Source organism: Acanthopagrus latus, chromosome 14 (assembly GCF_904848185.1).
Source record: "Acanthopagrus latus isolate v.2019 chromosome 14, fAcaLat1.1, whole genome shotgun sequence".
Lineage (NCBI taxonomy): Eukaryota > Metazoa > Chordata > Actinopteri > Spariformes > Sparidae > Acanthopagrus > Acanthopagrus latus.
In genome coordinates, this window is record NC_051052.1 from 419,178 (window position 1) to 433,120 (window position 13,943).

The 13,943-nt window shown below is 41.4% G+C and overlaps 2 protein-coding genes across 2 annotated transcripts in view; one reads left to right on the top strand and one right to left on the bottom strand.

Moving 5' to 3' along the window:
- Positions 1-13,943, top strand: part of cog5 (component of oligomeric golgi complex 5) — a 68,075-nt gene that overhangs the window by 12,647 nt on the left and 41,485 nt on the right. The window lies entirely within an intron of this gene.
- On the bottom strand, positions 1,248-10,887 carry LOC119032278 (G-protein coupled receptor 22-like). The gene is made up of 5 exons (XM_037121261.1): positions 10,581-10,887; positions 6,988-7,873; positions 4,602-4,746; positions 3,986-4,132; positions 1,248-3,275 (listed from the first exon to the last, which is right to left on the bottom strand). The coding sequence occupies exons 3-5, from the start codon at positions 4,722-4,724 to the stop codon at positions 2,223-2,225; spliced, it is 1,323 nt and encodes a 440-aa protein (XP_036977156.1). The 5' UTR covers positions 4,725-4,746; positions 6,988-7,873; positions 10,581-10,887; the 3' UTR covers positions 1,248-2,222.

Here is a 13,943-nt window from a genome sequence, read left to right on the forward strand (position 1 = left end):
CATCAGCTCTCCTTTGTCTTTAGGACTATTTAGCAAATGTTAGCATGATAAACATTGTATGTGTTTAACATCAGTGTGTTAGCATTGTCCTGTGACCATGTTAGTCCGCCAATGTCTAGATCTTGCTTGAAATGCAAATAGCAGATGTTGTAAGAAACTCAGTACAAACATTCAGATGAAGAGTGTAATAACACTGAAAAAATACGGTCTAGGGGAGCACAAGACATAACAAGATGTGCGTCTCACCATTCTTTTCACTCCCAAGAAAGAGAGTTACATTCAAAGTAGCATTTATTTTGCTTCAGAGGGAGAACAGTGCCAACACTGCAAACACAAGAATCTGTTTCCCCTAACTTCCTGCCCCAAATCAAAAATATTAACAAAAGACAAAGTCTTCCCTAACTCTAATCAGACTAGACACTGGTCTGGTCTGGGAGTGGAAGATTGGTGGAGAGGAAGATTGCAGTCAGTCGGCAGTTCAAAAAGTGTTCACCTCCTCTGACTAATCTTGTGTCAGCAATCAAGCTGAGCAAGACAATCAGCAGGTCCAACCTGCTCACAATCAGAAACGCACAAACACACACACACACACACACCACTGAGGAGGTGAGACAGATCAGCAGAAAATACAAACACAATATTGACTCAGGGTCATAACAATCCATGGTAAAATTTTGCTGTAGCGTTTCTTTATCCTTCCAAAAGATCAGCTTCCTTGAAACAAAACGCTATATAGCCTTGAGTCAGATTCAGGGATTATTTTTGTCATTGTTTTCAGTTCCTTGGTTCCCAGTTGACTATACTCAAGATAGTAATTTCCATTGACAAAAAGCATGTAACCGATGTTGATAGTTTGATATCCTGCATGAAGTAAGCATGTAATGATTTTGATGCCCTATGAATTTTCCTAAAGTGCCGATCAAACCTGTGACCTTTAGTTGTTCTTCAGACTGCCATTGGGCAGTCAGTTTTTCTGAAATAACAAGATTTATCTAATGAAAAAATCCCCAAACTTAATTGAAAATTAAGTCTCATTCATTCGAGATGCCTAAGCTCCTTTTAGTGATGGATCACGTTATGTTTGTTGTTATGGTCACAATACAGTAGGGCAGTTGCAATTTAGAAAACAACAGTCTTAACATTATTCACAATTACAAAAAAGGTTCCACTTCTCAGCTCAGCATGGCTTGTTAGTCACTTATGAAAAGAATGATTGGATACTTAATTGACAGGACAACAAGACATGATCAATTTGGTTAACAGTGCATTTAATAAATGGAATATAATTTGCAAGTATCATTACTAATTCATTTTTAAATTGTATTTCCATGTTCAAATGGAACATTTTCAGCAGTGCTCACATTTTTCTCCCTATCAATATGGACCTGCATATAGCTGCTTATATTAAAACAACATGGGCTCTTTTAAGGTCTTTATGAAATGGTACATGTTTTTTTTTTACAAAAAAACACCTAATTAAATAATTAATTCCATTTTTCTTGCAAAAAAGAGTGGCATTATTTTGAACAAAAGATTCAAAGGATGTCCCTTATTTTTTCACTGTATTTGAAATGACAGACAGTCTTTGTAATATCTGTTTCCACACTGACACACATTGTGGCTTTGGCCATTTATTAAAAATGGTGACAAACAATATCAAGGAATTGTGTGACTGTACATACAGCAGACTTTTGTCTCATATTGCACTAAGCACAGAACAAGGACTGTTGCTTAGGTAGAGATATGACTGAATTGTCCTTGACTGACCACTCCACGACATTCCACAATAAATAGCAATAAATTACTCTCTTTGTGTGCCGACTACACCCACCTAGACATCCTTTGTGCTGAGGAAAAAAATGCAATACTTGAACTCACACACATTCAGCTGCTCGTAGTTTCCCTTTTGATGGTGATGTTTATTTTTAGAAAACACCTTGCCTTTGTGGGTTTATTACTTCTTCTTATCTTCTCCAGTGTTAATGAGCACCAGTCTGGATGTGTTTTTTAGATTTACTAGTATATTTCTCCATCATAGCTACATTTCTTCCTTGTTTTTTTTCAAATGTCTCTACTGCTCTAATTGTCTGACCCTCTGTCTCCCTCTAAAACACCAGTTTTTAAAATGTTTTTGCCATAGTCTGTTTCTTAACTTTGAGTGGAGTGGAACCATTCCCCATTTGCTGTACGGATTTGACATATTCACATTTTAGTTTATCCTATTACTCAGCATCCTGTGAGCATAGACATTTTTGTCTGACTTCTGTGTCCTTGAAAGTGACCTTCTTGTTTCTTCTTGGGTCAATCCATGAGTTATGTATGACCACATTGTTTGGTGTAGGGTCAGCTTCTACTACAGAAACCACCCTCTTCTTCATCTTGCTTTTTAAAACCTTTTGGAACTTCTGCCGAGTGAAGGCATAGAGGAGTGGATGAAAGATGGTGGTTCCGTAGGCCATCACAAGGAAGCCAAGGCGGAGGCGAACTGTTAAATCACTCGGCCCAGTGCTGAGGATGATGGTGTTGAGCACAGTAATTGGAGTCCAACAAAGTAGGAATGTGGAGATGATGAGCAGAGACATCCTGAAGACTCGTTTCTGCCTCTCCCGTCTTTCCCGATGGCGCTTTACTGCTCGTCTTAATGCAATAATGACTGACACTGATGCGCGCATGCCCAGTGGTGCATTCCCACCTGCTCTGACTCCTGTGCTGCTCTGTGAAGCGTCAGTTGACTCTGCCTGTGTTGCAGTGCTCAAAGAGATGGTGTTTTTGCTTCTTTGCTTCTTTTTAGGTAAGTTGTGCTGAAAGCGTGTCCCAATGCGAATGTTAAGTGCCTGAAGGATCTTGTAGTAAGTCACTAGCATTACTACAGCTGTGAAAAAGAATATGGGGATCTGTGCTAGCAAATGATAGTACAAACCCAGCTCTGTGTAGTACTCATTTGTTTGAGCCACTGTGATCACTGCAGTGTGGTTCACAAGGTCTGAACCTGAGCTGATGAAGAAGCCCACTTCCATGAAGGGAACCAGGAAACTGAAAAAGGATAGAGCCCAGATGGATCCCAGTAGAACTACAGCTCGGCCCATTGTCAGCACGCGGTTCGCAGGCCGCACTGAGATGTCATAGCGGTCCACAGTGATGGCCAAGACATTAGCAGCTGTGGCTACACTTGCAAAGGAGACACAGGCCTCATGGAAACAACGGATCGTGGCCGTGTCTGCCTCTAGAGGAAGTAACACCACCACGGCTGTCAGTGGGATGCAGCATACACACACCTGGAAAGAAGACAGAAATTCAGGTTATGTCCTTGAGGTATTATACAGTATTTGTTTCCATCTTATCAGAATGGAACTTGTAGGTCCATTCTAAAGGATATGATAAGACTGTGTCAGTCCAGAGAATAAACTGTAATCATACTGTCTCCTACAGCTGATTTGGTAAAGGCTTTTTGGCTTTATGGTTGCTGAAGAAACCGTAATGGACTGTGACTAAGTACATTTACCCTAGTACTGTACTTAAGTATAATTTTGAGGTGGTGTACTTGAGTTATTCAGTTTTCTCCCTCTGTGTACTTACACCGAGTTGCATTAGACCAATTGTGCACTTGTTAGTCACTTCATTTATTTGAGAAGTTTAATTACTAGTGCATCAGTGCATTGGAAAGCAGTGATTCAACTGTGGAAATGAGATTCCACTTATGATTCATATGGTCAACATTTTGGGGCAGCCCTAGTTCCTACGATTGTCTGTCGCACATAACCAAGCCGCCTGTATTTATGTCACTCTCTAATGACTGACACAGTAGTAAGTGTGTTGTCTCTTTAAAAAAACTAAAAGCCTTTTGTTCCTCATGAACGGAGTGGAACTCCCGGTCTCAGTCTACTGAATGATACAGCCGATGTGTACAAAAAAGGGGTGGATTCAGCAGGGCTGTCATTTGCCCTGTTGGCAACAAAAGTGACTGTTGATAGAGGTCAAGACTCACCAACACATCCACCACATGCAGGTTCATGGTGATGATGTTGGAAACGGAGCTGATGAGGTTCTGTTTCATGCAGTAGAGTACGAGCACAGTGAGATTTGAGCTCAAGCCCAAAACTATTTCCAAAAGCAGGAAACCTGTCAGAGAAACCTATCAACAGAAAGAGCATGGTGGCATTTAGTGTTACATTTAATGTTACGTAGCCTTGATAATGCATGATAATGATAATGTAGAAGATTTCAATTTATGTAACCAAGAAGTAGCCCTGCTTTTTAGTAATGCCCAACACATTAATGAGTGCCCTAAAAATAGCATGAACAAAAAAGTGCTTGCAAAAGCATGTAATGTTATTGTGTCACACTGATTCGATTGAATCAGAAATCCTTCAATGTCCTGCAGACGGGGAAATTTGTTTGTCACAGCAGCGACAGAATATTACAGAAACATATTACAGAACAGGAACAATAGTAAAAATAAGCAATAACATTAAAAAGGGAAGAATTAGACATATATACATATTTACATGATATAGTGCAAAATTAATAGCAGTTTTTTGTTTTGTTTTGTTTTATACATAGAAAAAGCCACCAGAGATGTATGTGTGAGCCTGTTGATTTACCTGGAAGCTGATGGGGTAGATGGCCTCGGACGAGGTCATGTCAAGGTTATAGGGGTCAGCAGTGTCAAGCACCGTCATGTTGCTCATGGTGGCTGCAGAGATTAGCACCGGGGATGTGTGCATTATCCTGATAAGAGGAAGAGGCCTGGAGAGCAGATTGCACAAAAAAGTCTGTTAAATGGCAATACATTTTACAATTGACATTTTCAGTAAAAATAGATATGTGTCAAAATAACCTGCAGTTCATTTCAACTAGCTACAATTTACTCACATGCTGTACTTTACTTTTTTAACTTTAATTATTACTTCTACTCCACTGCACTTATTTGATAGTTTACTAATTTCTTTGCAGGCTTAGATGATTCACTCATGATAGGCTGTTACTTGTGACATATAACCACTCAGGTGGTGTCATTGGCAGGACATTGAGTGAGACCACAGAGAGCCGATTACAGACAAAGGATGCTGTATCGGAGCCAAAGTGGCACATTTTTTTAAATTAAGATATTTTATTTTCGGCAGTTGGACAGAAAAATACAGGTAATTGGGAAAAACGATGAATATTGTCCTTGATAATCTGCTATTTGTGCAGTTTAAATCATCTGCCAAAGACTTCTCAAAAGTCAAATTAAAAAAGACACAATATTTCTGTCATAACATCACCTTGTACATTAAATGTACTTTTTCAGGACACTAATTTGAATTCATGTTGCAGTGGGACCGCAGTTTTGGGAAAGGACAAAAGTGATTTGCTTTTCATGGTAACATCAGGCATATGAGACCCTAATTGCGTAACAAAACTTGACTGTTCATATTGTCCCTCTGCAAAATTCTTTTTTATATAAACATATGTTTTGGCCCTTATTGGGACAGGACAGACAATGAGTCAGACAGGAAAGCAGGGAGAGAGAGAGAGAGAGAGAGTGGGGAAGAAATGCAGAAAAGGGCTGCAGGTTGGAATCAAACGTGGGCCGCTGCTGAGGACCATTGACATATGGGGTGCGTGGTCCATCAGGTCAGTTATTAGGGTGCTGTATCTTCTGGCAAAATTCAATAATGAATTAACTACATGCTGTAACATAGTCAATCGGATGTGTTTCAGAGTCTTCTTCAGTTTACAGAGTCGTTAAGGACACGTGAACTCCGAGTGTCAGAGTTGTTAGGACCACTTGTGGGTTGTTGACACAATTGGACTCCATGTGAGATTCCACACCCTATGGGTGTGCCCAGGTGTGAATAGTTGTTAAGCTGTCTGGGGAGGGAACCCTGTACAGCATTGTAGGTGGGACATCAGTAATGTCTTAGGCCACCTCCTCTGTTCAAAGACGGCTGTTCCAGTTTGACATACATGATCCCTTTACTCCTTTCAGTCTATCTATCTTCTCTGGCAAAGGTGTTTACATTGTTGTCCTCACAGGAATGATTTGTCTCCTTCAGATGTAAGTGGACAGCAGAGTCTTGACCTGAGGAGTTGCTCTCCTGTGTTGTGCCATTTGTTTATGGAGAGCTTGTTTTGTATCTCCAGTGTACAAATCTGTGCAGTCCTGGCTGCACTGAACAACATAAACTACATTACTCTGTTTATAACTGGGTGTTTCTGCTTGAGCGTGTTGGTAGGTTTTAAAGTGAACTAGGATATGATGTTTATTACAGACCCTTCTGAGTTTTGTGTATATTCCTGCGACATAAGGAATGATGATGTTGTTACGTTTTTCTGTCTCCTCTCTGTCTGCTCTGGATCTTGATGAGGTTTTGACAAAGGTCCAGTTTGGGTAGCCAAAGGTTTTAAGTGCTCCCCTGATGTGCTTCTATAAAAAAGCCTGCAACTCCCCTCCAGTTTGTAGAACTGAAGAAGCCTCTTGGATGAGAGGTTAAACGTATTTAAGGAAACCCATCCAGTTTCCTGTGAAATGGTACTTAGAATTACCATGACCTGGATGACTGAGAACCTTCATCGGCATACGAAGAGGAAGGTTCTTCAGTTGTCAGGGGGGCAGTCAAACTGCATACACAGAGGAGGCACCAAACGCTACTGTCTTCACTAAGGATCAGAAGTCTGGCACCAATACCAATATAGCAGTTTATGCCATGAAAGCCAAATGCTATATTGTCAGTGTTGAGTTGTGAGTACCAGACAGTTTGTTTTAGGGCCCACTGGTTTTAACAGCAGCGAAGCTATGTTATAGCAAAGAGTAGATAGCTTTTTTTTATTTTTTCCTAAACAGTCATATTAAAATTAGATGGATTAGCCACTTAACAGTCCTGGTTAGCTTGTGTCCAGTCTGAAAACAAATACAAAAATACTACAGTATGTGTTTTTTAGACGTTGGTCTATGTCTTGTTCAGAGAAAACTGACTGCAGGTGTGATATGAGGCGTGAACTCACCACTTCCCCCCCAGCAGTCCTCTCCAGCTCAGCAGCGATCGACGTGGCCACAAAGAAGGTGGAGAATGTCAAACTATTCCACCATATTCAGCCTAGACAAAATCAAACTTTGCTTCATCTGGCTGATGTGCAGGATTCTTTTGGCGATCACTTTAAAACTTGATGGACAATGGAAATTAGTCTGCAATCTATAGCTATGGGTATGCTCCACTCAGGCGAAGAGTGTAGTCTGTTTGTGAAACACGGAGAGCGACACAAACCCGCCCCTCATTGGGGGGCATGTGGTTTGCAACATCAGTTCGGTGCACTTAGATCAATGCTTTCTTTCATGCATAGCTCTGTCCCCTCATTGTCCGTTGTGCTTGGACCATTGCCTTCAGTATCATCACCGCCTGAAAATAATGTCAGTGTCAGAACAATCCTCTCGCCACTATTTCCCACATTTCAGGTATTACACATCTCTCCCACTCATCTGTTCATCTCCCTAGACATGGTGAATATCCCAGTATGGTCCATAGCACCTTATGTGAGTCCATGTCAGTTTTTCCATGACATGTTCCAGAGAATAGCGATGGAAGAAAATAGACATGAGAGAATAGAGGGGAGGTTCCACCAGAAAAAGAAAACAAGGTTGTATGGTTGTTCCTCTGGGCTTGAGCCAGTCAAACCCTTCACTTCCCTGTGATCCAAGGGTGGGCAGAGTTACACCAAAGGTCAGAGACCTGGATGTAGGATCAAGAGACTGATTCCTTGACTCCTGGACATTCACAGTTCCTACTTACTTCTCCTTTATCTGTCACAACAGTGAGAGAGGACCTGATTGTGCCTCTGTCATCATCGCCACCTTCCCTTGTCCATTTTCCTCATTCACATTCCATTTTTGATGCTGCAGAGGGAGAGGGAAGAAGATTTTGGTTAAAATGTATTAAATACATTTTGGTCTGTATGGTGCATCACATGTCACTTGCTTAATGTAATTCATTATTCATCCACTGTAGCCTGATACTTCTTGTGCTACTTCTTGTGCTTACTGAATGCCTGGCTATTTGCTCGTGTAGTGCTTGTGCATGTACCAAATATGTGTTTAATCAGTTTTTGATGCCTTGCCTTTTATCCTTGATGGTTTCTGTCATGCTTGTTGAGCACTTGAGCACTGAAAACTGTGAAATGGTTCACTGCAGACTGTCTCGGTGTATAACATGAAATGCTATCTGACTGTCACAACAGCTGGTCACAGTTGGTCTTAAGCAGTTCTCCATTCACTTCTCACCTGGCTTTGCTTAAAGATTTTGAGTGTGAGTAGGGTCCCCCCCAAAAACGTTTTTGGCCTGATGGCAAATATCTTTTAATGGGGTCCAGCGCAGCGGATGAGTGTTGTTAAGTAGAGATGTTTTCTTTTGTGAAAGTAAAATGTTATAACCGTGGGTGATGAATTGCATGTTTACTTTGAGGTTAATGATCCATTGTCTGAACCAGAGCAGCAAACTTTTTGTTCTGTATTTTATTCCTAGACATTTTACGCTGAGCAAATGCTTACGAAAGGGAGCTTAACCTGACCTAGACATCGCAGTGCGTTCAACATGCTATATTTATTACATGTCATTGTTTCATTATGAACATAAAATCGACTAATTTGCCAATAAAATTGCAGGTGTGTGTCTACATTTTTAATGGGGTCCGGTGTGGGCTTAACCAACAGATGTCACTGGTGAGCTTCCCAGCTATTACATCTCTGTTCCATCTGAGCTGCCCCTCTGCAACTGTAGTTTAAAAACATGTTTTGATACTTAGATGCAGATTTGAATCAGAATGTTGGTTTAAAACCCACTCTGGATTGAATGAATAGAAAAGGGGCACTATTTTTAATCTTTTACTTCTCTATACTGTGTGCAAAACCACCCACTGAAAAATAACTGGCTGATAAGATAAATTATCTACACCCTTTTTGGTTAAAACAATTAATTACATCAGTTACATTTTTAAATAGCAAATGTAACTGTCCTGCCTGCATGTGAATTAAGGGGGTAAGTAAGTAAGGGGGAGACAGAGTACTCTGCTGTGTTGTTATTAACATCATGCCTCCAGCAGTGAGAGCAGCCTCTCTGCAGCACTGTAAGCTCCTGGGAAAGCCTTCGCTGTCCAAAAAGCTGGACAAGCAGGCTTTTGGAGATGAAGCAGATTGAGAATTGAGTTATTTTCTTCACCTCAGAATTGGTTTAAGTTGTGTAGGTTCTGCGATGTGTGTGTGTGTGTGTGTGTTGTTAGCGCTGGATTTTGCTGCTCTGCTCAATTACGGCACAGAGAGTTTGCAGTATGATTCATGTTTGTCTCATGAAGGCAACTATTGGTATGAACCACATAATCCACTATTATCATTACAGGTTATATACTTGACATGTGTGTTGTAGGTTATAGCCCACATTGCTTGTTCTCTGTCCTGGAAAAATAATAATAATAATAATAATCTAAACCGTAAAAAAATGTGGAGTGTGGGAAATGTTGACAGAAGTGTGCTTTCCTTAACCTTTACCACGCAAAAGTTGCACCTATACCCTATAGGCCAATCACATGTTATCTCAAGGAACACCTACCATAGTCAACACGCCTACCAAGTTCTGGCAAAACGCCCAGGTTCCAGAGCCGCCTTGGGCGGCAGTTATATAAAGTATAACTCTAAATCAGTGGCCTGATTGATCAATCAGTGGGGAAAAAAAATTATTAATCCATTTGTTGGTCAACAGTAGTTAATCACTAACAATTTAAGTAATCTGTTTGATCATTTGTCATTTATTAGTTTGTTCAATCATTCATTTTGTTAGCAAAATGTCAAGAATTCATTGAGTTCAGCTTCACAAATATGATGATTTGCCCACTTCTCTGTTCAATGTAAATTGAGTATTGCAGTTTTAGACAAAACCACCCAATTGAAAATGTCATGTTGATGGATGTTTTTCAAAATTTTAACCAAACTGAAAAATAATGACCAACAATGGAAGTAAATGCTAGGTGCAGCCCCAGTAGTTTATTTAGATAAAGGAATGTTTTGCCCTTTGGCTTTCACTGTCTTGTGTTCTGATATTCAGTTCATGACGCTTAGCAGTAGTAGTAGTTTTAGCAGCCTCTGTAGCAATTTTATAGTATTCATCATCTTTTTAACTGTCTCAAATGTACAAAAATGCACATTTGAGTCAGGATCTATGACTCAATACACTTTTTTATGATCTCTTGTTATAGTTGTGTTTTCCATTTCATGAAATATCTGTCCTCTGGGTGACCTCAGTCTTAGGACAAATCCAAACAACTTCTGTCTTCGGTCTGATTAGTTTGAGAGGAGCTGGTCTCTTGGGAGGCACTGAGCTTGCTTGTTCCTTGCTGTTTGACAGCCGCTCATTTTGTGCAATTGTTCCACTCAAAATAATCACTGCTGAAAATCGTGACTCACAGGCTCAACTACATGTCAGCATGCTGTGTGTGTTTATGCTGAGCTAAATGTGATGATTTTTCAAGAGCCTTCATACAACACATTGACATTATGTTGCTGCCAGAACACAGATAACGGTGTCAGCGAGTGACTGAGGTGTGTGGTAGTTTACCTCTAGACAGACTGTTCTTCAATGATCCTTGGGTCTTTCGGATTGCTCTCTTTCCCTGAAGGGCTTTGTAATTTCAATCCACAAAGGTAGCGTAGTGCCCACAGGTGATAGGCCTGAGTGGCTGAGGTGTAGTTTAGTAGTCCATCGTTAAAGGAAGTCACGCCACACGGTTGATGAGTCCCTCCTGGATAGAAATTGAAGTGGTAAAAAGCATAGAGCCACAGACTCTGGAGGGATCCAGGGAGATACTGACGCTGCTGCTCTGCCTCCCCCTCTCTCCTCTCTGCTCTGCTTCTTTTTCTGTTGGTTTGTCTCTCTGTCCTGCTTCCTGCCTCTCTCTGTATCTGCCTCCAGTAGCCCTTCCTACTCATCCCATTGCTCCCTCCTCCTCCTCCTCCTCCTCCTCCATCTTATTCACTCTCTGAAACTGTTTACTCCCTGTCTTTTTTTCCTTTTACACCTCTATGTCAGGCTAATTGGGCTCACAAAGCAAATTTAACACTCTTCCTGTATTTTTGCTCTCCATCTTTCCTTTGTTATCTTTATCTATTTTGTTGTCTGTAAATTATTGGGGGATAAATCAGTTTCCAATATGCAGGGACAGCACAGGTCTCTCATGGCCTAGAACCCTTGCTTCCTTTTCTTTTCCTCATAGCAATCTACCCATAAGTTTGTTTGCCCTCATTAAAGAACCCAGGTAGAAAACGGTGGCCATGACAATACTAATGGAAGCATCCTTCCTCTCAGGACTTTGGCCACTCCTCTGCTGTTTGTGTTTGCATAGCACCTGCCGGATGGACATGCTTCATGGTCACATTCTAGCTGCCATTGGAACAGTCACCACATTGCCCTTATTGCCCACCGAACATATCTACAAGGCAGCTAGTGAGAGGACTAATTAGGGCTACTTGGCATTGGCATGGCAACAACTGCCTCACCGACCAAAGTGAATGCAGACTGATGAATCCAAATTCAAATCAGGGCCCATCTGTTGTCTTTTGGGATACACTTCTCCACTGATACAAAAAGAACCCCTGATTTTTCACATCTTCTCTCATTTGGTCACTGTATCTTCATCTGTTTATTCAAAGAGTGTAAGCAGAGATTATGGTTGCCAGTCTGACTGTTTTACTGACATGCGCAACTCAGCAGGAGGCATGTTTTCTCCCAGATGCAAGTCTTTAACAAGAGAGTGTAAAATGGCAGGCAGCAGGACTGTATAGAGGGAGAAAATACGAGTGTTATATGTGATAAAGGTATATAGATAGATATAGAGGTAGAAAGGGGGGGAAGGGCATTTACACTTTATTTTTTTATCAACAAAGAAGATGTGATGATGTGAGAGGCCAGTCTCACACCTAAATTTGTGCTTTAAGCACACTAGAGTGGAATAGGAAAACATCCATACATTTTTAATGGATGCATCAATATTTTAACCTGATATCTAGGCTGTCCACTGGCTAGCCTGAAGGCTGTGATATTTCAAACACAGGTGCATATGAGTTAGGGCAATTGTAGGGCTGTTTATGTGTGTGTGTGTTTTTTTTATTTATGAATGATAGTGTTTCCCCTAGGATAAAGTTGTAGCAGCGGAGTTTTTTTTCTTTGTTTGCAAAATGCCCCATCCAGGAGGTTTCTATGGCCCTCATTTATCAAATGAACGTACGGCAGATAACCGTGCATTTCCATGCAATCTTCAGCATTTATCAATTTGGACATGAGTAGAAGCTACAATCAGATCTCACGTCAGGTCTGAGCTCATGTACGCAAATCTGAGTCTGCAGATTGTCAGCTGTCAGCTTAAGCATAAGCAATCACATATTTAGAACAGATCAAAACAGATTCTTAAAATGAATAAAACAAAATAAAAAAATGTAATAAAAAAAAGCCCACATTTTTACTGATACCACTTTTTTGTAAAATGAAATATGATAGGCTAAATAGCCTCACATGACACTAATCAACATAAGACCTAATAACCCCACTGGCAAACCCTGCTACAGAGCAGGAGCTCAGATTCTGTAGTGCGCACACACGGGTCACAGTGGAGCTGCTTCTGGTTGCTGAAGGGCAGGTGGCTCCGTCTCGGACCAGCAGGGGGAACGCTGCTGTATACCCCGGAGAAAGTGTGCCATATTATTTTGGCCTGTTCAGTTTTGTACAACATTGCATTAGTGAACAGAGTGCCTTTGATGTGCCGGCGCTGCCAGGATACCGATCTCCATCTCGGAAAAGTTTCTCTTCTTGACAGCGTTTCTTCTCTCCATGTCTGACCTCAGTGGGCGAGGCCTCCGAACCAGGAATATTTAAGGGAGTGACATGTTAATGACGATCAAATTCAGCCTGCACCCTTTTTCACTCAAGATTGATAAATGAGGGTCTATGTGTCTGCAGAGGGTCTCTAAACACATTAAGTACATATGAGGTGTGATGAGCCAGTCTTTTTCAATCTGAATTTCAATCTGCAAGGGTGAAAATCAAATGTCACCTTTGGAGGGGACACCTACGTGATATTTAGCAACTTGAAGAGGACACCAAATGTAATGGTGTAACTCAAACACATTTACAGTAGCCCTTTTTAGATAGAAAAGGCGGCACATTTGCTCCAAGGTAAGGGTGGCAATGTGCCGGCCTGTCTTTCTAAAACGGATGCGTAATGTTCCTCTTTTTCCAAAAACCGCCTCTGAGGTAGGCGTAAACATGTGACGTGACGTGAAGCTGGAAGTTGGGCTGTGAATAGTGACATAGAATTTGTCTTCAAAATAAGAGCTTTACATTGCACCCCATTGGAGTTTAGAACTGGGTTCTGAGTGGGGGGCTTTTAATTTGAAAGTAGCGACCGTCCTTAGCTTGCCAACACAACAACAAGCTAACACAACCAAACGGCTACAGAGACCGAGGAGACGCGAGCATCTCCTGGATCTCTGCAGCTGTCCAGTTGTTCATCTTGATGTCTGCGGATGAAGTGATGGACTGACTGCTGTGATCAGCTGTTTCCTGGTTTTAAAACTCTTCGGCTGTGGGTCGCACAACAGTGCAGGTCATCGAGACCTCCGCCCACCTCACGCAGAGGCCGGCACATCTCTGCCTCGTTTTCAGATAGCAGGCGAGGCGGAAATAAGTGTACCCTCCGAGGAGGAAAATCAGCGGACCAAAACAGACCCCCAATTTGCCGCCCTCTGTCTAAAACCGTGGACTGAGCCGCCAAAAGGACGGGCACATTTGTGGCTTGGTGCTCTGTCTAAAAACGGCTAGTGATATACTGGGGAGGCAAATCACATTTTTCCAGTATGTGGGGTTGGTGACTGTTTACATCTATTGAGTGACAGTTTACACCCACAGGGTGACCAGCTGACTGTTTAC

Excerpts from the sequence above, each read along its gene's own strand:
- LOC119032278 (XM_037121261.1), bottom strand. The coding sequence starts at position 4,724 with ATGCACACATCCCCGGTGCTAATCTCTGCAGCCACCATGAGCAACATG. Across the intron at positions 4,133-4,601 it reads TCTACCCCATCAGCTTCCAG|GTTTCTCTGACAGGTTTCCT; the intron begins GTAAATCAACAG and ends TTCTGTTGATAG. Across the intron at positions 3,276-3,985 it reads TGCATGTGGTGGATGTGTTG|GTGTGTGTATGCTGCATCCC; the intron begins GTGAGTCTTGAC and ends TCTTCTTTCCAG.